At 36.5% G+C, this 27,548-nt stretch overlaps 2 protein-coding genes across 3 annotated transcripts in view; one reads left to right on the forward strand and one right to left on the reverse strand.

Annotated features, from left to right (window-relative positions):
• Positions 1 to 605: 605 nt before the first annotated feature.
• On the reverse strand, positions 606 to 4,794 carry fam169b (family with sequence similarity 169 member B). 2 transcript variants are annotated; one of them, XM_065283213.2, is made up of 9 exons: positions 4,712 to 4,794; positions 4,300 to 4,424; positions 3,918 to 4,020; positions 3,756 to 3,841; positions 3,163 to 3,337; positions 2,844 to 3,026; positions 2,003 to 2,137; positions 1,795 to 1,856; positions 606 to 873 (listed from the first exon to the last, which is right to left on the reverse strand). In XM_065283213.2, exons 1-9 carry the CDS (start codon positions 4,746 to 4,748, stop codon positions 757 to 759), a joined length of 1,023 nt encoding a protein of 340 aa, XP_065139285.1. In that variant the 5' UTR covers positions 4,749 to 4,794; the 3' UTR covers positions 606 to 756. The 2 variants fall into 2 exon arrangements, with proteins under 2 accessions (XP_065139285.1, XP_073671782.1); XM_073815681.1 differs by having other exon boundaries at positions 4,615 to 4,716.
• A 6,019-nt stretch (positions 4,795 to 10,813) lies between these two features.
• The window catches only part of igf1ra (insulin-like growth factor 1a receptor), a 98,733-nt gene continuing 81,998 nt past the window's right edge, over positions 10,814 to 27,548 (forward strand). Inside the window, exons 1-2 of the mRNA XM_065283214.2 lie at positions 10,814 to 11,885; positions 23,474 to 24,037. Of these exons, the coding sequence (XP_065139286.1) occupies positions 11,792 to 11,885; positions 23,474 to 24,037 (658 nt within the window). The 5' untranslated portion in view covers positions 10,814 to 11,791. The remainder of the gene's footprint in view (positions 11,886 to 23,473; positions 24,038 to 27,548) is intronic.

The raw sequence follows: 27,548 nt of genomic DNA on the forward strand, positions 1-27,548 counted from the left end.
TTTGTGATTTATATATTTTTATGTATAACAAATTTACAGTTGGCTACACTTAAAGTAATACTTGACGTATAAACATGAAGAAAAACATTTTCAATTCAAATTAATTTTAGTTGTACTGCAGCAACTTGAACAATAAATCTTGTTTCACATCAAGTTTACAAATAATACTGCCTCAGTAATTGCAATAAAAGGGGCTAAAACACAGAAAACAAACTAGAAAATTTCAAAGAAAATATAAACAATTCTGGGATGTATGCAGCAGGAAATAAACACAATAAAGAAATCCTTGTCTTTTTCCTCCGAATTTTTTTGGGGGACCCCAGTTTTGAAAACCCCTGATCTGAGATATATGAAAGAACAAAGCTGTATGTTTATATGTTTCCTATCATCATACATACTCTCCCTTTAAGTCCTTTTAGTTTTTATACTGTTTATCAAAATATATTAATTTTTCTACCAAATATAAACATGAAAATATCTTATATTTATAATAATAATACACATAAATATAGTCACATATGAGAACATTTTTTCTTTCACAATCAAATGTACAATTAATAATTGTACCTTATTGTAGACTAAACATAAAGACACCTGTACAGTAATTCCTCATTTTCTTCTCATAAAGAAACTTTAAAATATAACTTATACTCTCAGGGCAGCCCATGTGTATTTTTCAGTCAGAGACTCGCTTATACTGTTTATAAAGAAACATACTTTCTTAAATTGATGAATTAAATACACTGTAATTAAATATTAAGTCCTGGTTTTTTTGTAGTTGGTTGTGGTCTTGGACTGACCAGCTGGTCGCTTCTTTGCACTGCCTGATGGGTCTTTAGGGCAGACTGATGATCCACATTGTTGCAGTGTCCCCTGTGAAAAAAGTACAAGAATACACAAGCCTCATTTTACTAACCGCTATAAAATAAATTTCCTATGCTCTGTGCTACAACAGTCTGATGGTTGAGGAATGCATAAATTTGATATACAAAGTTTATGTATTTTAAATAGTAGGGGTGAGTGGGGCACAACCTAATACAGGGTTAAATATAAAATGGACCATTTACATAGTTACACAGGATTTATGATTTTGGTGTGTAATTATAAAACAATAACGATAATGAACCCTTATGAATAGTCATAGTCGTGTAGCCCTTATATCTATCCACATCTATTGATCTATAATAGAAGGATGATTTGTATTTTTATACAGACAGGATAGTATTGAATTCTTTGTATTTAAATGGCATTTCTAGAATTTGTTACAACAAACCCTCTGTCTGTCTTTTAATTAACCCCACCCATGTGGTAAGTTAACATTAGCACTTGTTAGCAATCATTCTCAGTGTGACCGGAAGAAAATGGTAGGTTCTAGAAACAAACTTTAAGGGGCGGTTTCCCGGACAGGGATTAGCTTAATCCAGGACTAGGCCTTAGTTTAATTAGGAAATATAACTAGTTTTAACAAACATGCCTTACTAAAAACATTACCTGTGTGCATTTTGAGGCAAAACAAAGGGCACTGATGTATTTTAAGTAATGTCAGTGCAAGTTGTTTTCAGTTTGGACAGCTTTTAAAAATGTTTTAGTCTAGGACTAGTCTAATCCCTGTCCGGGAAACCGCCCCAATGAGTTCATTTGTAGCAGAGATTGGTTACATGTTGCTTAGGTAACCAGATGACTAAATGTATTAGGTTGTGCCGCACTCTCCACTACACTCTCTGAATGAAATCACAGTAACCGGCAGTAATCTGGTCACTGTAAATAAGCTTTAGATAACACACTTAATCTCACCACGTCTAAATCAAGTTTCCTTCTTTCATGACTGGTATGTGGACTCTGCTCTAAATCTCCACCTGGAAAAATACAAAACAATAAACATTCTCTTAGCACCATCTCAGAGGTAAACTATTTCGGATGCTGCTGTAACAGACAGGAGGTCTCGATCTAGCACATTAAAACAATAGTCCAATAGTATTTAGAAAAAAAAACAATGATTCACATGCTGAGTCCTGTGGGAGCTTTTGCAGCTGGATGTTTAACCACACATTGCGTCTTTGAGTCCATTCGCCGGGTGCTTCCACCTCATACAGACGATCTCTCTCTTCTTTGTGGATCTCTAGATACTTCTCGCAAACTGCAAACAATGATCGAAACAACCTGTGTCATATTGAAAGCCAAGTTTTAATGGCTTCTTCCAATTTCAACCACACAAGATGAACTGTTTTATAAACAGCTAAGAAACTTATCGGTTCTCGATTTAATGATTAGCTCATATATACACTGATTAAACGTTACAGCTTTGATGTGCTAATTCTTACGACACATTAAGCTGATACAGGGAATTATTTGAGATTAACTTAAAGTTAAAAGGAAAAGTTTTTTTCTAAACTATACTTTGACTTGACTGAACTTTATTATTTTCGTTTCTCAACAAATAAATTGATTAATGCCTTGTTGAGAAAATATCAAGGCATTTAATATTTTATGTAGGGCAACATAACAACTAATCGTTTGCAGAATAAAGTTTTTGTTTACATCATATATGTTTGTGTATAATTCATTATGTATATATAATTTTTTTTAACTTTTTTATATATGTACATGGATGTATATATTATTTATATATACATATTTATTTATTTTAAATCTTACATATGTTTGTGTATTTATATATACCTAATTTTTTATACAGAGTACACAAACATATATGATGAAAACAAAAACTTTTATTCTGCAAACAATGCAGTTGTTATTGTTTAGTGTTATGCAGCCCTAATTTTATGTAATCTACATCTTCACAGATTACATAATAAAATAATAGTTTTTACACTCGTCCATACCTCCATACATGCCAGGAGACATTGGAAAGCTTATTCCCAGAATCCCCTCCGAGGATTGAGATAAGCAGAAATCCTCCAACATCTGTAAAGCAAGACCAGTCCTTCTCCAGTGAGAGCGGACAAACACAGTGTCCAGCATGGGGAGCTGATAGCTCTGGCCAGTGTAACCATCACAAAGGCTGCCTATGAAAAGCAACACAAACGTGTTTTGTTTTAAAGTCATCACTGTTTATTGTAAAAAAAAAAAAAAGGTCAGTGGCATGCTAGCATAGCGTTCCCATAAAGCAAGGACCAGCAAATGACAAAAAAAGAAAGGTACCCTTTTTTTTGATGGTGTAAAACCCAACCGCTTCTCCATTATGCCAGAGAATTTTGCCATGTTCCCACAGGGAAAAGGCTGAAAAATATAGGTCGTCTTTGAGAGTCTTCTCCATAATTCCAAATATAACCTGACTGAGCAGGAACAGCACCACTCTCTCCATGACAGACTTCACCTGTGAGGAAAAAACTGTCAGAGCTCCTAAATAATATTCATATGATTGTATTTTTGCTCATAACGCGCATTGAAAAACATACCCTGCGTCTGAAATCGTGTACTGTGACATGTACTAAACTAAACGAAGCACCTACATCACATCTGTACTAACAATGGCCACAGAAATAATTTACTTATAAAAAAATGTAATATAACTACGAGGAATACACTTTTTGGTAACTAGATCACACTTTAAAAGAGCCACTTGGTATTTTTCCTTTATTAACTTTGGGAATTTTGGCTACTCCTCATCTCTCATGGGATAGAAGTGTCCATCCAATGAGTGCCCATACTAAGAAATCTTAAATCTTACTGAAAGGTGATTTCGGACACAGGGTTAGTTTGCCACACTGACAACATTCCCAAGAATTACTCACTAACACAAGTCCACGTCTGGATTTGTCTGACGTCTTCAAAACATCACCAATTGGCCACCATTTGCCGTGCAAGTACACAGCAACCACTAAAAATGTAGGTTATCCAAAATACCAGAATTACAGGAAATAGTGGAAATGAGAATACTGCAGAAGGCTACAAACCATTGGTTTCATCCTCAGGCATGTGTAGAGCAAGAATGAAATATGGCATGTCACCATCACTCAGAAAAGCAAGTCGACCTATGTTTTTACAAGTTACTTGCACCTAAAGATGGGCAATAAAAACAATTATCAACTTTAAATAAGAAACTCAAATAAACTTAGACAATATATATTTACGTTGCAGGCACTGACTCCATAGACAAATGTAAATTTTAAGACAGTGTTTGACTTGCGCAGTACTGCGCAGACGGATCATCGTATGACATCGCTGAACTATCGATTCGCTCTCGCGATACTTCGTCATACGACGATCGGTATGCACAGTGCATGATTATTAATAAACTTTTTTGTTTTGGAAGTGATTTTGTAGTAGGCTACATACTTTCTCTCCATTAGAAAAGATGTGCGCCATGGCACCGTCTGATTTAACGCTCGACAGGTATTCTTCACATCCTGCATTTAACTCGCAATAATGCTGTACCGGTAGATCCACCGGGTAAAGATCACCTACAAAAAAAAGACAACACACACCTGGTTACGTAGTAAACATTACGCATTTAACTACACGACCATGTATTTCTATGAAAGGATTCAGGCACAACTTTCTACATTTATAAACAACAAAACGAGAGTGCCATATGTGAAATAAGAAGACAACAACTGCGTTTGACAGTCTGTCAGTGCGACGGTCACATACTAAACAGTACGTCCGAAGATTTTTGAAAACCCCTTCAAAAATTGTTATAACATCAATTTTAAATTATTTTTGTGATTTTCTTATAAGTCTTTTTTACCTTCTGATCTATTCCCCAAATTAGAGCTGGATTCCATTTTGAAAGTTCAGTCGAACTTTGACTGCGTCTAAACAGAAACAGCGCCATCTGGTGATTAAAGGATAAAAAGACACAGGGAAGATGCTTGCTTTATTAATGTTTTCCTGTTGGAATAATAATACAAATATAAAAATACAACATGTAGTATAATAAACAACAGGTTTTTATTTATCAGAAATGATTCATTTATTAAATGTCATGTAGAATTCACCCAAAAAATGTAATTTGCCCATATTTTACTTAAGCCATGCACATATAAATAGCAGTGTGCAGTTATGGTAAAATTATTAGTCACTCAAGTAATGCCATAGAAATGCACTTTATCAGGGCTAGTTATGCAAGATTCTCTGACCAGGTAAACAAGACAGCTTACCTATTAAGGCCACTGTTCAATAGTTTCACTCTGGAAATGCAGCACAGGGACCACATCCTGCACAGGCATCTAATGTTCCCTTTAAAATCTACCGGCCTATCACACAGTATAAAGCTGTATTTATTGTATATAATTCTGTTAAAGGGGACTTTTTTAAGATGTAAAATAAGTCTTTGGTGTCCACAGAGTACATATGTGAAACTCTCGCTCAAAATACCATATAGATAATTGATTATAGCATGTTAAAATTGCCACCTTGCAGGTGTGAGCAAAAACGCGCTCTTTTGGGGTGTGTCCTTTTAAATCCAAATGAGCGGATCTCTGCAATAAATGTCAGTGCCGTGGTTGGATAGTACAGGTTAAGGGGCGGTATTCTTAAAAGATGATCCCCTTCTGACATCACAAGGGGAGCCAAATTTCAATAACCTAATTTTTCACATGCTTGCAGTAAATGGTTTACCACAACTTATACCACGGGCCTGTTGAATGCTTTATTCTGATTGGTTGAGATATGCTTCATTGATGTTGTTATTTTCTGTAAACTGCATACCTGACCTGTCAAATCTTAACAGTAGGCACCACAGCGATGTGTGTTGTAACCGTGGTATAAGATTAATGATTGACACTGGTCCTTTGATTTATTTTAAAATAATGCACACCTGCTGTGCATTATTTTCATATAATTCAAAGTTACTGGGTTGTTCTTTATCACATTTTCTAGGTTGATAAAAGCACCGGGGACCTCTGTTACCTCTGTGCCACAATAGTAACCGCATTTACAAGATTAAGAAACTAATCATCTTCAGTAATTGAAATGCACATAGACCGATTTTAATGACTGTTTTCTTATTTTGAAGCAGTCTTGCATGTGATATTCACACTGTCCACAAGATGGCAAAAACACCACACACGCACATTTTGATGCATTGTTATAATAGTGAAATAATGATATTTTCTATTTAGTATGTTTATTTAGCTATTTGAATTATGAGGACAGCTGGGATGTTTTCATAATACAGGTATTAAGACCAGAAACTTGAGTATTTATCAAGACAGTGAGTTCAAACCAGTACACACAAACATCCATAATTATGTTTTTTGCATTTATATAAAAAAATTTCAGACCGTTCTTTTTTGTTCTACAAATACTAGGTATTACAGTAAAAAACTGTATTTTAAATATATTACACAAAATGTAAATATTTGTATTCATTTTGTATTTAATTTTTTATAGGTTTAATACAAACTGCACTGCTCCTTCAATTAAAATTCCTTTGAGACTTCACTGTAAAAAGTGAAAAGTTAGATACTTCAATTGGTAACACCTGAAAATGTAAATGATTTCAATGTAATTTTTTCCCTTAAAGTGTTTTTTTCTTTTTCTTTTACTTAAAGTATTTTTAAACTTATTTTTGTAGGTGTTACAATTGAAGTAATTTTTTTGTGGATCCAACTTTTCACTTTTTACAGCGATTGTATTACTGTACTTAAAACTGCAGTCATCATAATGCAGATTCTCAGTCGCCCCAGCATTGAAATATGTATTGCCCATCAGTTTTATTTCTTTCTTCCTTCTCCATTACCCAAAAACCACCAACTTCCCACTGAGAAATTGCTGACATTTTCGAAATTCCATTCACTCGTAAAGACTAACTGGGAATGTTACATTTGTTTTTGTAAAGCTGAGAGTTTATTCTCTTAAGGGACTGACTGTCACTCTGCTGTTCAACTAACAGAGATATTTGGCATAATAGCAAATATTGCTAAAACAAATCAGGCAAAAGACTTTTAAACCAAAACACCTCTGTGGTTTCAGAAGAACTTTCAACAAGTCTGCCCTTACTTTGCACTCATATTTTTTTTGCATACCAGTAAGTCTGACACATGTTTTCTTTTCTTGCTTTGTCATCAGACAATTGGTACAGGATTCCTAGAGAGTCTTCAGTCCGTGTCACATGTTCAGATCTTACAAGAGGATTATAACTTTGGTCTTAGCTATGCTGAACCGTGGCCTACTTTGTAACCCATGAAAGATGACACTAACAAAAATACTGTCATTCACACTCCTGTTGACTCTGAGGGCTACAAATATTTTGGTAAACAAATGTTAGCCTTAGCTTGACCTTTTTATACCATAAGATAATGAAGTTGCAAGGTAATTATTTATTATAAATAAGACAAAAAAAAAAATATTTTATGCTATACAACATAATTCTTAAAGAATATATATCACTTTAAATCAATAGATCAGTGCTGGATACTAAAAACATGGTTGATAATCTTGGTCGGAAAGTCGGAAAAGAACTGCTAATAGATAAATCTTGGTTACCGTTTATGTGGCAACACAACAATTCAGTCGCCAAATCAAGGTTCAGCTCCATAGTCCATACCACACAAACCCCCTGCTCTTTTACCAAAAAGTCTCAAATTAGTGTTTTCCTAGAGACACTGTTTAGCAATGTCAAAACTATGTAAAAACAAAAAGTTTTTTATTTTATTTGATGGGTGTATTGCAGCAAGCACATCTAAAAATGTTTACCCAAACAGTCCAGACACAAGGAATGTCTCAACTTTACAAAAGAGAGAAAACAAATACTTGATAGTCTGGGATCATGTTTTTAAGACATCTGGATTTACAACAACAATGCATGTTATCAAACAAGGCTATGCTGCAAGGCAACAACATATTGCATCCCTCTTTCCAATTCTGTTTTCTATCACATGTCTCTTGCCATGTAGCTCCCTTTACTTTCAGCTTAATGATTTTCAGGAATGTTTCTCTATTCACCTAAACATAATTGTCGCACTCTCACCCAAATTTCTTTCCTGCCAGAGCTTAAGCAAAATGAGAAACAAACAGCATGTCAGTTGTTATTGTGGGTGGTAAACACTTTTACTTGCATACAAGTCCTGGTCTAAAATGAAACCAGAATTCCTGACGTGAAACCAAAATTAGTACAGAATTCATATCTACAGACATTTACTAGGGCTGGGAAAAGATTAATCGTGATTAATCACATACTAAATGAAAGTGATTTTTTGCATAATATATGAGTGTGTGCTGTGTGTAATTATTATGTACATATAAATACACACACATTCATGTATGTATTTAAGAAACATTTACATACATAAATATATATATAGAAATAAAAACAAATCTGACATGAATTGTGAACATATATATGTGTGTGTGGTTAAATATACACAATAATTTCACACAGTACACACACATATATTATGCCAAAAATCACTTTTATTTTGTTTGCGATTAATCTTTTCCCAGCCCTACTATTTACATTGGCTGTTGGTGACCACAGCATCTCCGTTTTATCTTTATCTGACTGTAGCTTACAAAAGAAGAAGTTTGTTTGGCTGGAGGTAATCGGGGCAGCAACATTCTTGTGTCTCAGCTTTTGATGGAGCATCTTTAACCTAGGTGACAGGAATGTAGATAAGTAGAAGTGTCTATTCTTTTACTATCCTTTAAGACAATAACAAAGTGGGTGTGTATGTACAATGTACATACTAGGTTAATACAGTATATACTTATGTAATCTCTCAGGATTTGACAATTCACAACGACAAATTTAGAGAGAAGTGAGCATTTTTCTGCATAGTGCTTAAAATTTTGCTACAAGTAATCTGGAATAAAATGCATAATACTTGGGATTTGTTTATTGTCCTGTGAGGAATGATAAATGTCGCTTTCTTGACATATGGGGGCGCCAAACGCAAAGTTGCACAGCGGAAGATACAAGGTCACGATGAAGTTCAATAGAAGAAAAAATATTTTTTATATTATTTATATTTTTTATAAAAAAAAATACTTTTTATTATTTAAAAATGTTTTTTTTTTTTTTAGTTTTTATTCTGTTAGAAAACTGAGTAAGAAAATCTTAAAATAAATATTTAATGGCCTATCAATAATAAATTAAAAATTATTTTAGTTTATTTTCAAATAGCTGAACTTAGTATTTCGTCTTACGCCACAGTGTTGTTTAAGAAGGCCATGTTAATGTAAATGTTTAAATTGTCTTTAGAGACTTAAACATCGTTATTTCTTCTAGGTTGTGGGTCCAATCTAATAAAGTAATTTTACACAAAGATTTATTTTTAGCAAAAGATAAAGTAGGTTCAGCGAAGATTACTCTCTAGTCAGTGCATCATGTTGAATTAATGATCGTAATTGTAAATCCGTTCCGTCTCTATGAATGAAATTCTATTACGGGATTTACTTTTAGCTCATAGGGTCTATGTCACAGGCAAAATATGTGCACATTGAAGTAAGATATTGAATGTTGCGCATTTTGTTATAGTTGCAGCTAAACATCCGGATCAGGTAAACATTAAGATTATTAATCCCAAGTTTTATTAACATCTCAATAGACGTAAACCACAGGAGGCTATTCAATTTATCCTTCCAGTATTTACTGATTGAAATAGGAGCAGCAACTGTACATTCAATACAGTTATTCTTAACTACAAGTCTGCTCTCATGTATTAATTGTGTTATTATCACTAATGTCAGTCTTTTTTCATTCTTTATCTTTTAACATTCAAAATTACCAAAACTGTTTTAAAATTAACCAATTGCTGTGCATTTGAAAATAATTTACCTTTCTTCTTTTAAAAAAATGCAATATTGTTCCTTCAACATTTCCTCAAAAGTAATGGTCCGGTTTGTGATTGTTTATTTAGCTGACTAAAATATTGTTATATTTACGTCAACAACATGCACTTTTGTTATTGTCTCCAAACTAAGTAAATTACTTAATTAAGTTATTTTATTTTTTTATAATAAATACTTTATTTTTATTAAATTTAATTCTAGATATTCTTAATTGTGAATGTCTGCATGAATATGTCATATTTATTTATTTGGGAATGTAAAATTAGTTTAATTTGCTTCTGGATATCCAATTGGTTTCAATGCCTAAATGAAATGTAAGGCTTTCAATGTATGTAGCCTTTTCACAGTACCTTTTGAAATTAGGGTTAAACTTTTCAAAATGAAGTTTGCCACAACAGGCTCAAAACAAGTAAAATTGATTTTATAGCAGTATTAAATGTCATGAGTTAAAACAAAAAGCTAAAGGACACAGAAAACTTCCAGTTGTACTGATCAAAATCCCTTCAGACTAACATGAGATTGATTGTAAAAAAATTTAATTATGTCAAACCCAGTGGTTCTCAAACTTTTCTGCTGTGCAGCCCCCCTTGTGTATGATGCATCCCTTTGTGTCGCCCCAAATATAAATTATGACATAAAACATTTTAAAACTTAAATTTTAAATTAAACAAAACATTTAATTACACCATGTAATGCTGTTGGTAAGCAGCCTAATTTTTCTGAGGTTTAATTACACAGAATTTATGATAAATTGAAGTATTTTATAAATGTCATACTGGTGCCCCCTTGGCACAATCTCGCCCCCCCCCCAGTTTGAGAACCACTGGTCTAGGATAATTTAATTATTATTAATAATACGTTTATTTGAAATAAAAGTACATTTACATGACGTAAATATAACATTTTCCAAGGAAATATTATTGCATATATTATATGGCATATTTTGTTTATTATTTTTTCGTCGTTTTGATATAGGCTATTTACGAGAAAATAGCGTGTTAGTCAAGCTACTTACGAGAAACTGAAGCAAACATGTTTACCTAGGAGAAAGTATAGCGCAAACATGTTAGGGAAAGGTATCGTCTTTCTATTTGGAGCGGGTCGGTCCATTGGTCCACCGATCCATTCCATGTTTTGGGATGTTCTAATGCTTCGTGTTCTGTGTATATCTGTGTGAGAGAAGCCGAGTCTTGTTTACAGCGGTGATTTTACGGAGCGCGGACCATCAGGAGAGTCTGGTCGTCGCGAAGGAATCCAAACGACGTCGTGGAAACCTACGAATCAAACACGCTATTTATTCAAAGATCATCATTTTATAGTGCGAAAAAACAAATTCACGCTTGGGAGTTGCTCACTCCTGCACCTCGGAAAAACAGTTTTTTTCCCTTACCGCAAAACAGAGCGACTGTGAGAGCGCGTGAAGGCGGTAGGGGAGGGTGAGCCGGGGGTAGTTGCAGTTGGTGAAACCATTTTTGTCCTGGCGGATATTTTGGATCGAGCCCCGTCGTGAGGCTTTATTGCGTGTTTCATTCATACATATATGCGCTGTCCGAGTCGTCGCGGGCTTTGAATCAGAAAAGCAATTTCTGTGTGCATCGATATAGACTGATTCATCACATTGGCACAGGGACATTTGCATACCGTGTTTTGTCGTAAGAGAAACCGCTAGTTTAGCTCGACGTACTGTGCGTCCCTCTCGGGTTTTCAAGAAATGGAGGCTGAAGATGCAGATTATCGCTTGAGTGAAAATCGTGGTTCCGCTGGTTTATTAGACACGACTGCATCATTGCATTGCTGGCAAGAATAACAAAATGTTTTGATTTATCTTGAAGGAAGCTCAAATAATTACTACCAGATATAGTTTATCAAACGTTACTCTCTCATTGCCTCCGTTATCTTCACCAGTGGAACTATCTTCTCTTCAAAAGCGGATTCTTGTGGACTTTTTACTTGGTTTAAAGAATCGGCGCATTTTGCTGCATTTTATTGCGTCACGACCTTTATATTTTTGGGAAATTTAAGTAATACATTAGTAATGAGATCTGGAACAGCGAGGGATGTTTGGACCTTATTTTGGGGTCCTCTGCTGTTTCTTCTCACCATTTGCCCGTGGTCTGCTCATGGAGAAGGTAAATTAGGATTTATGCTTCTTTATGTAAATACAAAATAATTAATTTTATCAAGAATTTGTATTTGTATTTCGTGTATGTTTCATTTATTGCTTTACTGCATTTATGTACACATAGGTTGTTTATGCTTATGTGTGGATGAGTTTATCTGCATGCACGTTTTTAGATGTTCCGTCCAAATTGAGCTTTTAAACGTGGGCCTTGTCATACACGACCTTAAAAATGAATACGCGTACTACCTACAAATATACAATTAAATATATAGAAACAAACCTTCAGACACAGGCCAAATATGTTGTTGTGATGCTGAATGCGTTGTAAGTCTAGTAAGCTCTTTGAATTATACATGATTCAGATCAAGTTGATATTTAGAGGTTACACGAGCATTTTCCTCTCAGTTTAAAGGGGGCATATCATGAAAATCTGACTTTTTTCACTTTTAAGTACTATAATTGGGTCCCCAGTGCACTTAGAAAATTTTATAAAGATCAACCCAGTAACTTAGTTTTGGTAAAACATTTTCTGATAGCCAAGCATGAACTCTAACGAGCATTTAACACACAGTCTAGGCTAAATTTAGTTCGAGACAGTAAGGTTTTTATACGTTATAGTAAGATTACTGAAGCCATGAGTGTCACGCAGTCAGGAAAATGCGTGAGGAGAAACTAAATACTGACTACGTGTTTTCTTACGTTTCGCAATTTACCCACGAGGCTCGTATAGTGTACTAAGCTTTAGGACTGTGACTTTTACACAGGGTTCAAATGTTGCGTACATGTGTTATATTTTAACGCTTGGAAATGAAAACTTGTAACGCAGTGCAGTTTTGGTATAACCTATCATCTTTATAAACCAGTGACTGATTTAGTAAACTAAATACTTATATAACAGCATTTCTTCTTTTTTTTGAGAGATGCTGTATTTGGTGGTCATAAATATATTTAGTTTCCCCTACTTAACTTTACCAAGCTAAGCTGCATAGTTACCAAAATTCCATAGTTACGAGAATTGGCATTACTGTAAAGCCATACGTAATAAATGTCATTTGTTTAGTTAAGTGTTTTTGCTTTTAATTTATTAACATTAGCAGTGGTAACTATTGTGTTTTACTGAAAAATCTCTGCAGTTGCTATGGTAAAGTTGGTTTATACATCAATAGTTTTTTTTTTAATGACTGTTTAATTAGCTGAAAGACTAAGCGTCGGACTCACTCATGGTCACAGAACTCGATAAGCGAAAACCTTAAAAATCTTACAGTCAAGAGCTGTAGTAAAAAATAAAATCAAACCTTAAAATTTACTAGCTTAATAAAAAAAAAGAAAATTTTGTAAAAGCAAAACACTCATCTCGCAGGGTTTGGAAAGACTATTTGGATAAACTGATTATCCTGATATTTTACTACCAAACAAAATACAATTTGTTTACAACAAATTGTTTAAATTCTAAGACCAGTACTTTTTATAGGATTATTCCAAAAAGTGTGTAAATTGGACCCCCTAAAATGTTGAATAAATAGGATATTTGTGTTGGCATTTATAAGTGCATTCTTTTATAATTTTGTGTGTTTTTTAAACATAAAAGTGCTTTTTATTGGACACATTTTACATTAGGATGTTTACAGTGTGTGAATGAGTAAACCAGGGATTTAACATTTTCTCATTTCCTTTAACTGGCACATGAAGCAAGAGAAAGGTGTGTCTCCGTGCTATGGTCTACGTGAGTTTCAACACCCAGTCAGTAATATGGCCAGAAACTGGACAGTGTGGGATTTTGCTCAACTGACCATTCCTGGTGTACATCACAAGCCATTATTTTGTCATAAAATTGCATCAGAATTTAAACCTGGACCTATCAATCACCGGACCCTCTCTTTAAAACATGGCTCTCTCAGTGATCTCTTTGTTTGTGCATGAGGATGAAAGAAGTTTGATGACAGCGTGATGTTCCCTTTGTCATTTTTGTACCATTTAAGTCTTTCCACACTTCTCTACAAGCATTCTGTAAGATGTATTTATAATAGACCTGCAGCCTATATACCATCAATTGCCTAATTGTGATTGTTTGGGGGTTACATTGTGGAATAATGAAGGTGAATTTAAACCCTAGAATGGCCCACATTTACATTCAAAAGGAGTTAGGGCGCATTTCAAGGCCATTGACCGGAGTGGCCAGTCCCACATCCAGGCCACTGTGAATATCAGGGGGGTCTGTTTCTCAGCACCCTGCAGTGCCCAGGACCACTGGCCCTATATAGAAAATTGGGTGGGGGATAAGCTCTCACTCTTGGACTCCATCATTCCATTGTCCTGTGTGTCTCTCTTATAATTTGTTGCACAGACACATCACTGACCTCCATGAGAGCAAAAAGTTTCATACAGCCCTTCACTTCCTTTTTTACTGTCTGTCCAGTTTTATTCCACTGATGTGATGTTTTATTACTTTAAGTTATTAAGATGACTTAAGATCATTTGATGACGGGCCGTAAATTATTATTATCATAGTAATGCATATATTTTCAAATAATTCAAAATTTTTCTGCTTATTCCACGTCTCCACAGACATTGCTCGGGTGGTTATTTAAAGGCATTTGACTGGTCAGGTGTGCGTAAATAATGCATACCTGTGGAAAATTTCTCAACCAATCAGAATTAAGCATTTAACAGCTCTGTGGTATAATGCAGAATAAATCATAGCTTCCTTATAATTACTTAAAATCCTTCGCATTGAGCCCTGAATTTTTTGTTTTGTTTAATTAGTGCACAAAACTAAACTACATTTTTGCTGTTTTAGATGCACGTATACATACATACTCCGTAAACACTTATTCTTTATGAAAGGAAAAGCTTATATAATATTCCATCTTAAATGAATGACCATACTCCATTTGAAAATCTTTCTTTGGTCTTTTTATCCTTTTTCATTTTAATAATCTGGTAAGACTAATAAAATGTAATTTAGCCTCTTTTCAAGTTTCACCACAGTAAAGTTTCCATGCCATTTCTTCCAAGTATATGGCAAACAAAACTATGGTTCATTGAGAGAGGGAAAGTGAGTGAGAGAGAGGAGAAACATGAGGTTTGAAAATAGAACATGTAAAAATACATAAGCGAAGGAAACAGACATGGTTTTGTTGATTTGAAGAGTAGGGAGTTTGTGAACTCTTTTATTGGGCTTAGCTGTTCACACGGGCGGCCTCTGGACCGCCCGGCAGCAGAGCGCCATTCCTGCTTCAGACTCTGTCTGGCTCTTGGTATTATAAGAAAAGTTCTATTGAGGGCCAGCCGCCTTCATAACTTTGAACCTTGTACTCCTGAGCTAAAACCAAGATGTGTCTCAGAGTCAAGAAAATGTATCTTATTCAACTTAAGTTGTTCAATACCACCCACATCCTCATCCATAGACATTCATTTCTTTGGGTGCACTCACACTATCCAAACCAGCGTGATTGCCACCCCACTCACACTGTAATTTTATCGATCCGAGCCCAGGCACGCTTTCGTCATTAGGATGCCATTGTTTTGAACAAAGCAGGAAGGAAAACGTTCTCTTAACACTGAAACCCGTTGTAATGTTAAGTCTGTGTTTTTTATTTGTAGTCGTTTGGTGCGCGATGACACACAGCCCTCTCACATGCCTATAGTTGGTCTGTTGCATGTGGAGCTCAGACATTCACGTTACCCTGGCGCTTGAGCCCAATTGAACCACGCTCCAGCCCTCCAGTTTGATTAGCAATCACACTAGTCAAACGTACCAGTCTTTGGGGGTCAAACGTGACCGGGCACAGTTTGGTTTGGATAGTGTGAGTGTGCCCTTTATGTGTAGCCGCATCCCCACAGAATTCAGGCTTTAATATAAAACATTAGATGCAGCCGTTGATCTGGGATTTCAAATGTGTTCATTGGCTCTGAAAGGCAGGAAGAGATGGCTGTCACTAAGGCGAAACATTTTGGGGAATTTTTGGGTCTTTGCTGTTTATTTCATGGCCCATCTTTGCCGCCTTTGGTATGTGAAATTCAGTAGTTTAGTGTTGCTCATTCTTCTGGTGACTAAAGGTGCCCACACACTATGCCACACACACTGCTGTGTCAGACACAAACACAAATATTTCAGCATTTTTCTTCAGTTTTATGCAGTGATGAAGGATGAGAAATGTTTAACTCTTACTGGATTTTGGGTTAATTCAACTTAACAATATTAGTTGACACAACAGTTTTTACACAACTTTTTTGAGTCAACATATATTTTTAAGTTAAATGAACTTAATTTTTTTTAAAGCAAGCAACCAAGTAACTTAAGCTTACAGTGAATGCAATAATATTATTAATCTAAGTTTTATCAAAATGTATTGAAAGATTTTACTTCAAAATTATGATATTAATAATTTTTTATTTCCTACTGACCTAATCCTATATTCATGTAAAAATATTACTGACTATAAATCAAAATACTAAAGTATTGAGGTCAAATTTGGCCATATATTTTATAGACCGTTTTATCGTATACACAAGCGTTGTCGCGTAACGCGCCTGAACCAAATTGAACTTACGGTCTGTATTTATTTATCGGTCTGGCTAGTGGCCAAACTGATCTCTAAAACAAAAACCTTGTCAAAATAAAATGTTTTGGTTTGCTAAAGATGAGGTTTGGCAGCCAGGCAAGAATTCAAGGACCTGTAGCTATACATTGTTATACATTTATATATTGCTTTTCATTTTACACAGTTAGGTAAGCTCAGTGTAATGGTTGATATGCATTAGATATGATAGCGGATGTAATTTACTTATCATTTATTTCCCTTGTTATCAGAAATAAACTACTGTAAAATGACTCTGTTGTTATTGATTCTGTGTTGAAGTCTACCGGAAGTTGCGTTTAGACCTCAAAAGCCATTTGTTTATGTTGTTGCTGCTGAAACCGTCTGTAGGGTGTACAAAGTAGGGGTAAAACTATATACATTTGACCTCAATACAATAGTATCTTGCGCTTCGTATTTCTTTAGTGCATGCACACCCTAACATCTTTTCCTATGACTCTGGCTTACCGTGTAGTGACCAACGGTCTCTTTTTATTATTTCTGTCTTTATTTTATAGTCTCCTCAGCCCTTGTTCTGGCTCTGCTAATTCGTGCTTCACCCCCGGTGTGGGAACGTTCGTGCTTGCTCATCCGGCGCACGTCTGAGTCACTCCTGCTGCCCCTGAATTTGAGTCACTGCGCTAGTGCGTTTCTTTATAGGAGCCGGAAAGGTTGAACAGTCTTACGGCTTCAGTAAGCTGCTAGATGGGGTATACGTTGCTAAATTAAATGTTAAAGTAGGCTGTCAGAATATCTGCCTGTGCAGTGACCACCCATAGTCCATCAAACATGAGGAATGTGGTTGTACCGCACTTTCAGCTGCCCACATTGTTACCCGTTTATGACCTTTCTGTGTTTTTTTTATATTTTCCTCTTATGCGTAATATATTAGCTTTTAAGTTAATGTATTAATCCTAAAGTGATGGGTGGAGTAAATGAATTCGGGGGTAAATTGGGTTCTGCTTACACTTTTATGGATCATCCTGTGAAAAGCTTATGAGTAGCTGAGTGTGCATATTAAGCCGATGTAAGTATAATAACAGTTTAAAATGCATTCTTTACCTTTAAGAACTAAAGATACACAGATTCAAACTCCAACCACGCATATAAAGTAATTAGAAGTTTTCACAGGCTGTTGCATGTGGGTGTGTTGTTGTTGTTTCACTATAAGTTGACCCCTATCTTTCGTAAACCTCTACCTCAGCAACATACCATGCTGTCCTGAATCTTTCGGACTGGTTTTGCTAGCTGAGCACAGAAGGTGGGGGGGCATGAGGTGTTGTATTACTAGTTGGGCTCTGACATATGAGCTTATGCTTTTGAAGTGAGGGCCATTGAAGGGAAGTTTTGCACCAGACCACTGGTCAGATGACTTCCAGCATGTGGAGGATTAAACAGCAGTTGAGGTGGCAGGTGCGAGCGGGAAGAACTCATCATGCTCCCCTGTGCCCCGTCACACTCATTTCAGCTGTCTAATGTAAACTAACCTTTTGAAATTCGGCCAGAAAATGCTAATTAACTAATATGGGATTTTTGTTGTGTTCAGGAATCGTACAGGCTAGAGGTGCATGGAAAGACTCCATGTCTGTGTAATAACGTCTAGTACTTATCTTCTACATGATAGAGCAGGAAGTGTCCAAACAGCTACCCACCAGAAAACATTTCAAGTGCTGGAAAACTGCTAAAATTATGTTGTTTTCCGAGAACGATTACTCAAAGCGGTTTCGGTAACCTCTGATAATCTCTTGAAGATATGAATTGCTCCCATAAGGGTTGTCATTTTCTGTAGGTCTTTTAACAGCTGCAATTAAGGTCTCTACGTGTATCGCAAGGCTTTTGGTTGCAAATAAATAGCAGAGTATTTATTCATTCGGAAATAAGATCTAATGGATAGACGAGTGATTGGTGAAGCCCAGGATTAAGGAAGCTGAAGTTAGAACGGGATCTCAAGATGGGAACCGAAGAAGCCTTGATTTTACGTATTCATCCCATAGGAACAGGGATTCTTGTGGATGTTGAGTTGAGAGGTTATCAAATACAAACAACAGTAGCTGCATTTCAGGTTGGTGTGCTTGTGCCATGTTGGGGAAATCACAATGAATGGAAGACTTTGCTGGGTTACTATTTGCTCTGTTTTAACAAAAGTAAAGCTGATTTTTTCTATGCCTTAATAGACAACTGGTCAATTTTTGTTCTGCATCTTTTGTAAGACAACCAGGTGACATAAGTGAGAGTTTAACACATCACATAGGACCTAAATATATTATTTCACAACTATAGATTATAGCACAATCTTTTTAGGGCATTTTTTTTTCGGATTGTTTGCTGCGGTCTGAGTGCAGATGTTGCTGGCACCCCCGCAGCATTGGTCTGGTTTCACACTCATTTGATTTTATCGAACCCCGGTTCACTTGCATAATCTCACATCAACACCAAAGTGCATGCACAGGATATAAATCACAACGCGACTCAGCATTTTTTTGTTTTTTAATATGTTAGTGTTATCAAGCACATCAGAGAGAGCAATATCTGCCTATGTGTGCTTTGAAATGCAGAATTCTCAGTTGTCATGGTAATCGTGCGTTGTGTGATTGACGTCATTGGCTAAATCCCATGCGCAGGTTACTTCACTTCCTGAATGAATGCGCATCCGAGTTCAAGATGCTTTCACGCACACCACACTTCCATTGCAACTGAGCTCAGACCACCTCCTTTGGGTAGTCCCGGGTTCGGTACTCCTGAGCGCTCCCGGCTTCGCATGACAGCTTTACATTACATGTTTTTCGTGTGGGCCATGCCCGGTATGGCACTGGAACTTTCAGTGTGAAAACGGCCTTAGTCTGCTGGGCCTTAGGTGCTGAGGTGGAGTAGGAAAATGTGGGATAATTTCTTTCTTTTAAAAATGTCAACTGTTTTAAGCACATTTACATAATTCCATTTTGACATTTTACTTCGAACAACTGACCAAAAGAAATGTAAGTGGGTCACAGTGAAAGAAACTCACATAATTTGGATCCCAAGGATTATGATTTACAGAATAAGTCATATTTTAAAGACAATGAGTGTGTTTACATGCACAGTCTTATTCTGATTATGCCTAATATTCATGTAACGTTTAAGGTCATGTTAACATGTAAAACATGGCTAAAGCAAAATCCAATTGGCACAGGTAGATTTTTGTCCATTACCGATTTGACGTTGCATGTAAACACCTTAAGCCTGTAGTAAAGTCTGTTTTTTTACACAAAATGCAATGCGTCTCCTGGGCTACATTCTATGCATGCACGACCTACGCGTAGAATGTACGTGGGGTTTCAAAAATCTGAATCTTCTGATGGTGAACCCTAGTGTACGGGTAAAAATGGACCATACTTTAGCTTTAACCAGCTTTCTCACATTCTGTTCATGTTTACATGAGATCAAACAGTATAGCTTTTGACAGATTTCCCAATGGCTTTTTGAACGACTTGACTATAGGCGGTAACGTCAGTGTCTACGAGAATCTTACAAATTTCCAAATCCCTGTAAAATAGACTGTAAAATAGCTTTTTGCAGTAATGTGGATGTTTAATATACCCAAGCAGCTTAGACGTTCACTATTAATAAATGGGTCGGGTTAAAGCAACACTATGTAGTTTCCATGTAAGAATGACTTACAGCTCCCACATGTGGTTGAAAAGCGCAACAGTGCCTGGTATCAGACACTCTTCTGCAGGCAGAGGGAGGGGCGGGGCTTGTTTCCTACCCTCCACCGCCACTTTCAGAGTGTGCTTGTAGCAGCTAGGAGGCTGCTCAGGTTGCAGCAACAGTACAATTTGTCCAGTTAAAAGTTGTTCTATCACTGAAATAATTTTAGAGGCATTATTTAAAGGTAAAAAAACTACATAGTGTTGCTTTAAACAGTCATTCTCTTCTACTAACAATTTAGAAGGAAGGGTTCAATTAAGTACACCCCTGTTGCACTTAATTTGTCCAGTTAAAAGTTGTTCTATCACTGAAATAATTTTAGAGGCATTATTTAAAGGTAAAAAACTACATAGTGTTGCTTTAAACAGTCATTCTCTTCTACTAACAATTTAGAAGGAAGGGTTCAATTATGTACACCCCTGTTGCACTTACTGGAAGTGTTAGCTGAAAAGTTTGATTTGTTGAAAATAATTCTGACATGAAAGAGTGGCCAGATGCCCCTCAGACAGGCTGTGTTTACGGCAGAGTTGGATCTTCAGAAGAGGGAATAGGAACTGGGGGAGCACTTTGGCCTTGGTTCATTAAGTGTGAAGGTCAACTGGTGGGCATGTTTGTGACAGCTGGCTGCACTCTTCATGTGTGGCAGTTTTTGGATATATAATTGATATAATTAAAATAGTAATTATATCAGCATGCATTGTATATATTTCCTGTTTTGTTTGTGAGAAGAGTAGTAGAAGTAGTAAATGGACTGCATTTTTATAGAGCGCTTTCACAGACCCATGGCAATCCAATGCACTTTACAAGTTGCCTCCCATTCACCCATTCACTCACTCATTCTTACACCAACGTTGTAGTAAACTTTCAAACCAAAATTGGGTCTGGTTAATGATTTTAATTGTTTTAAAGTAGAGATTTTATTTTGTAATTATATTTCTCTTGTGCATTATATATATTTAATGTTCGTTTGGATTTAAAATAAGCATCATCATTGTAGGGCTGTACCTGAATATTTGATTATTAAGCCAACACATTTTTTTTTTCAAATTCCCAGTTTATTCCCATTAATTTCCCTTAATTCCAACATATTCCTGTTTATTCCCTTTAATTCCCATGGAAAGTTTCTAACCTTGAAAATTCCCAGAATTCTGCAACCCTATTCTTAACAGTCCTGTGTGCAGTGTCTCTTCTCTGAGCATATAAGCCCTGGCTGCATAAGGCTCACAATTTTCTGGAGTTCGTTAAAAGTTCAGAAATGCGACAATGCACTCCATTTGGTCTGAAGCAACACCCGTCATGCCTGAAATCGATAGGATGAATGGTTCTCGACATAATAAAAAGCAAACAGACAGACACACAGAGACTCCTACCTCTATTACAGATAATATGTTCATCTTCCTCCCTAAAAAAAGATATTCAGACCAGCCCTACTTCCTTGTTTAGATCGAGAATCTATCTCTGTACATTGATTTTATTGACTAATTAGGCAAATGGGTTTCCTAATATAAATGAGCTTTTAAACACTCTCATGTTGTTTAGCTGACAGACATCATCTCTGTGTCACACTGTCCCTCTCTATCTCCCTTTCCGTCTCCTGCCAGACTGATTTATTAATTGTTCCAACCGGAACTGAAGACTAAAGTTTCTTTTTACCAACAAACAAATTAGTCTTTGTGTTGGAATCACTCCGGCTCTCCTCGCTCTCTCTGGATCGTGGAGGAGAAAAAAATGCTGCAATGAAACAAAGGAGACATGCATCTCCATGGCTCCCAAGTTTGGCCCTCAGGCACTTGCAATGATACGGGAAAGCAAACTCTTTTCTCGTGCAGCAATCATTTCCGTTCTAAATTTGGATGAACGTAGTAAGCTGTCAGGAGCAAATAAAGGCTATTTATTTTATTAAGCTAAACATTCACTATTTTTGGCACACCAATCCCGGCGTAGCAGTAAAGGAGATTTTGATTTATGAATCGTGTTATTTTTTACTGCGTGAATAGTGCATGCAAGGCGATCCTGTTAGAATAGTGCATGCAAGGCGATCTCAGATTGCTGAAATTTTTTGCGTTACTGAAAAGTTTACAGGCTTCTCTGCTTTGCAGTGGGCTATTTTAATCCTTGTTGTAAAACAAATTGATAAGTTTGTTCCGTCTATGGCCTCGAAAGCATTTCCTGAAGCCCTGTGATATTGTCTATAGTAACTATCAAAGATAGTGACCTAAGCCTCTCTAAGAACATAAAAGGTTTAGCCAAAGAAGTGGCTCATATGTCAAGACATTTCTTCTGCCAATAGTTTTCCTTTACAGTAACTTATGTGGGACAGATTTACTGTGCAACATCTGTTTTGTTATCATGGTCTGAATTACTTCCTTTACGGCAGATATAGGCTGTAATATGTAAATCTTATTGACCTTTAATCATGTTTTATCACAGTGTCTCTCTTGTTAGGTTTATGCTACTGTTTAACAGTGTTATCTTCCATTTGGTTACGTATTTGTAGCTTGTTGGCTTCCCATTAATGCAAGTCTGAATAATACTGGCTGGATAAGTCCAGTTTATCTAAGAGCGCTTCTTTGCCAAACAGGTTATAAATTATGCAATTAATTTATAAAATTATTAACAATTGCAAATGACAGATAAAATCACCAAGAATTATGTATTAATAAAGCACATGCCATTTGTAAAAAAGCCTTTCAAAAACCGTTTAAAAGGGATGACACATCCTTTAGTTACCACATTAAGAGTCATGCTTTTAACTAGGGCTGTGTATCCGCAAGAATCTAGCGATACGATGCGTATCCCGATACATGGGTTGCGGTGCGATTTCTTGCAATACTGTAAACCGAGTCGATATATTGGGCTTTTCCCATTTTGGGAATATAATAAGATAAAATTTTAGGAAAGTTGTCATTGAAAACACACCACCAAATGCAGCCTTCACAAAAAACAATTGTGGCGGGAAGAATGCTATCTAGTGGTCCGGATGTACATTTTGAAACGAAACAACTGGTGGAAATCTTTTTTTATTTTTATTAATATTGCATTGTTTTTTGAGAATCGATAAAGTCTTGCCAAACAAAGATACTCATATTTGGAAATATTTTCTTACAGGCCTACTTTTAACCATCTGGAGGTGTTTTGGTGAAAGTTTTCTTACTTTAATTTAGCACAAATTATAAAAGACTTCTATAAAATTGTTAGATTGCTATACTTGGGTCGCTGAAAGTGCATGGCGTCCATCATATGTATACATTTAAATGTCTAAACCATTGTTTTTTTAAATAAGGATTTAAAAAGTCCAACTGAACTCTTTTTTTCTTTTCCATTACAGTCTGTGGTCCTCACATTGACATTCGCAATGACATCAGTGAGTTTAGGAAGCTGGACAACTGCACGGTGGTGGAGGGCTACCTGCAGATCCTCCTCATTGGAGACAAGAATAACAACCTCAACCAGGAGCACTTTCGTACCCTGTCCTTCCCCAAGCTGACCATGGTGACGGACTACCTTCTCCTGTTCCGTGTCTCCGGTCTGGACAGCCTCAGCGTGCTCTTCCCCAACCTCAATGTCATCCGAGGACGCAACCTTTTCTACAACTACGCCCTGGTCATCTTCGAAATGACTAGCTTGAAAGATATCGGCCTTTACAACCTGAGGAACATCACCAGAGGGGCCATCAGAATCGAAAAGAACCCGGAGCTTTGCTACTTGGACTCGGTGGACTGGTCCCTCATTATGGATGCTGAGTTTAACAACTACATTAATGGGAATAAGCAGTCCAAGGAGTGTGGAGATGTTTGTCCAGGTATAATGGAAGATAGGCCGCAATGTATCAGGACCAGCTTTAATGACAACTACAGCTCCCGCTGCTGGACATCGAACCACTGCCAGAAGGGTAAGAACTGAATAATAAGATGAGATCTTTCTCTGAACCTCACGCTTTTATATTTATAATAGTCTGTTTTTTTCTGATGGGTTCACTCCAGTTAGAATTTAACGTCAATCATTTACATACATTTTTTATAATGAAAAGCGAGGATAAAATTGCAGAAGATTAATTGCATAAGTTTAGCAGAAATTATGGAGTAGATGTTTGCTTTTCTTGGGAACTGGAGGAATGTTTCTCTGGCAGGGTCTTGTCAGGTAAATATTTGTTAAGTGTAATTTATCTTTTGTTGGGGGAGTTATGACTAGACTGTCTACCGATTCATTAAAGGCTTTGACATTAGCTGAAGGATGGAAGGTCCTTTATATGTCCTCCTTTTAGTGAAAAGAAAACAAGACATTTTGTGGCCTGAAGGGATGTTGTTTTAGGAGCTCTACAGAGAAAATATTAGAAGAAATAATGACATTTATTCTTTCAACATTTTCAAACTTTTGGTCACAGAGTTATTTGCAATGCACTTCTGAATCTGTAAATATATTCAGTTTGATTGATACGTTTCTGTTTTTATTTTATCATTATATTTTTGGACCTGGCTGGTCAATTTAGATCCATTTTCCCATTTTGAGGTTATAGGTAATTTTGAGATTATCAAATTGTTTTACAAACAAACATCGAATTAGAATTTGCCGCTTGTTTTTACAGATTTTTTGTGTGTGCTAGATTCAAAGCACGTCTATTGTAAACTATTGATGTGTTTATGGTTGAGAATGTTGGGTGTGGTAACCCCCTTTGGCTTCAAGGTGTACTTCTATGGTCAGGTTTCCCAGTGGTACTTAGATGCACTAAAGCCTGTTGTTGCTTTGGATAGGATTGACTCTTTATCTCTATAGCCAGGAGGTCCATAGATATGAATGCCAGCATATCCCTTACTGGGAATGCCTGGGAAAGTGGACTATCCCTTATGAATGTTTGCTTCAAGGCTCTTCCTCTCCCAAGCATACAAGAATGGTGGGAAAAGCATAATGAATGAGAACACTAGAGCGCTCTCCCACCCGTGGCCTTCAGAAGACCTGCAAAACGTGCAAGTCCCAGGCTCGGAGAGACAGTCTCAGAATTGCCTTTCCTTTGCCTGAAAACAAACAAAGGAAATCAACCCTTTTAGAAACGCGCTCCATTCCGGACGGATTGTTTATTGTTGCTATCGTAATTCCTTGAATCGAACAATAACGGACAGTAGCGAACTTGTGTATCCTCAAGGGAAATTTATTCCACGGTAGTCCGTAACTTTCCGAGCGAGTGTCCTTTCTTCTAGCGACTCCCCTCTGTGTTGCTGATACAGTCTCTTCCCGGCAGTGCCGCCCACTTCGTGTCAGCACTTGCTCCCCTGCACACCTGTTCACTATGGTAATCTTAATGCTGTTTTTGCCTCTGCAGAGGTGGGGGGCGGCGTGAGTCACCTGTATCTAAGGCTCAGACACCTGAACAAAGTTGATGGCTGGTAGTCGCCTCATAAAGGACCTGCTAATGTTCCAGCTGATTGATCTGTGTTTTCCCCAGAACATGAACAGTAAACTGCCACCTGCCCGATTGTGTGCGCTTCCCGTCAGCGTTACCACACGCAGCATTAAAAAGAACGTACAATTTGTCTATGAAAATCACACCCTGGCATTTCCCTACGCTTTATGAGCTGTCGACAGCGCCGTGTTTGTAAGGCACAAGCTTTGGTGAAAAAGATGGCAACTGATGAGAGGTATTGGCAGGGATAGACAGTCGAAGTCAGGAGCAACTTCCTCCGCAGACTTGTTTTCTCATGTTGAGGCTGACGCACAGTAAAAGTCATTTTAAATGCACTTACATTCGATATGAAAGAAAAATTGACTCTCTTAACTTTGCTGTTTTAATTGTGCACACGATAGGCCATGTCTTTGTGATCGTTCATCAAAATTGATTCACTTGCTCTTCCTCATAAATCCTAACTTTTTATCCCCTTGTTTTTCAATAACATTTTCAATATAGAGAAGACTTTTGTTACATTACAGAAGTAAGACCTGTTGATGATTACGGCTAAATGATTTGTGAACACGTTTTTTTAACCAATCGAACCAAATTTACAAAACATTTGAATTTTTTTGGGTTGGTCGCATCTTATAGTCATAATAGTGCAATATTTAATCCAATTAACTCTTTCCCCGCAAGCATTTTTAACTCTTTCGCCGCCATTGTGGAGATATCTCGTCAATTAAGAGAAAACGCTTCCCCGCCAATGACGAGATTTTCCGGCTTTCCACAATACCGCTATTATCCACCAGGTGGCGCACTTCTGCAACTTATACAACCCGGAAGTAGCGCCTCATGTGAAAGAGAAAGAACTCCGTGTATGTTTTAAAGATCGCTCTGCATCTGATCTCTATCAAAAGTCCTTCGCAAAAATGGAATTATCTCAAAATTGGGTGTTTTTGAAGAAACCTACCCATGTTTGAGAGGTGATTACAAGAGAACTAATGAAGGTAGGATGAAACTGTTTTTTGTTTGAAAGCAGAGGGTCTGTTCTTTCATCTAATATATTGTTTGTTTATATATTTAAAGAAGAACATTTTCTGGAAGGCATTAAACTTTTGTGAAAATCATGAAAAATGCTGCCGCTGGCTGGCAACTTTTTTTAAAACGCTTGCGGGGAAAGAGTTAAAAAAGTTGCCAGCCAGCACCAGCATTTTTCATGATTTTCACAAAAGTTTAATGCCTTCCAGAAAATTTTCTTTAAATATCTAAACATACATACATCAATCTATCAAATGAAAGAACAGACCCTTTGCTTTCAAAAAAAAGTTTCGTCCTACCTTCATCAGTTCTTTTTTTATCACCTCTTAAATATGGCAAGGTTTCTTTAAAAAAAAAATTTGACCAAAAAGCTGGAATTATATTTTTTTTTTGTGAAGGACTTTTGATGGAGATCAGATGCAGAGCGATCCTTAAAACATACACGGAGTTCTTTCACGAGAGGCGTTACTTCCGGGTTTTATAAGTTGATGCATTCCGTAAAGCTGGAAATTCAAGTCATTGGCAGGGAAACGTTTTCTCTTAATTGACGAGATAACCCGGAAGTAGCCATTGACGAGATAACTCATCAATGGCGGGGAAAGAGTAAAAAAATCATAAACAAATTTTTTTTTAAAGGTGCACTGTGTAACTTTTAGAAGGATCTCTTGACCGAAATGCAATATAATATACATTACTATATTATTATAAGTGGTGTATAAAGACCTTACATAATGAGCTGTATTGTTTTTATTACATTTATAATGAGGCATTTTTATCTACATACACCGCGGGTCCCTTTACTCGAAATTCGCCGTCATGTTTCTACAGTAGCCCTAAATGGAAAAACTGTTCTACAGAGCTTGTTTCGTTCCTACGTTATCTCAGACGACGACATGTTTCTCTTGTGCTGTGTGGTTCTCATATGCATTTTAAAATTGAAGGGTGAGCTGTTAATTCGAAACGCAATTGGAAGCTACAGTAG

Source organism: Paramisgurnus dabryanus, chromosome 9 (genome assembly GCF_030506205.2).
Source record: "Paramisgurnus dabryanus chromosome 9, PD_genome_1.1, whole genome shotgun sequence".
NCBI lineage: Eukaryota > Metazoa > Chordata > Actinopteri > Cypriniformes > Cobitidae > Paramisgurnus > Paramisgurnus dabryanus.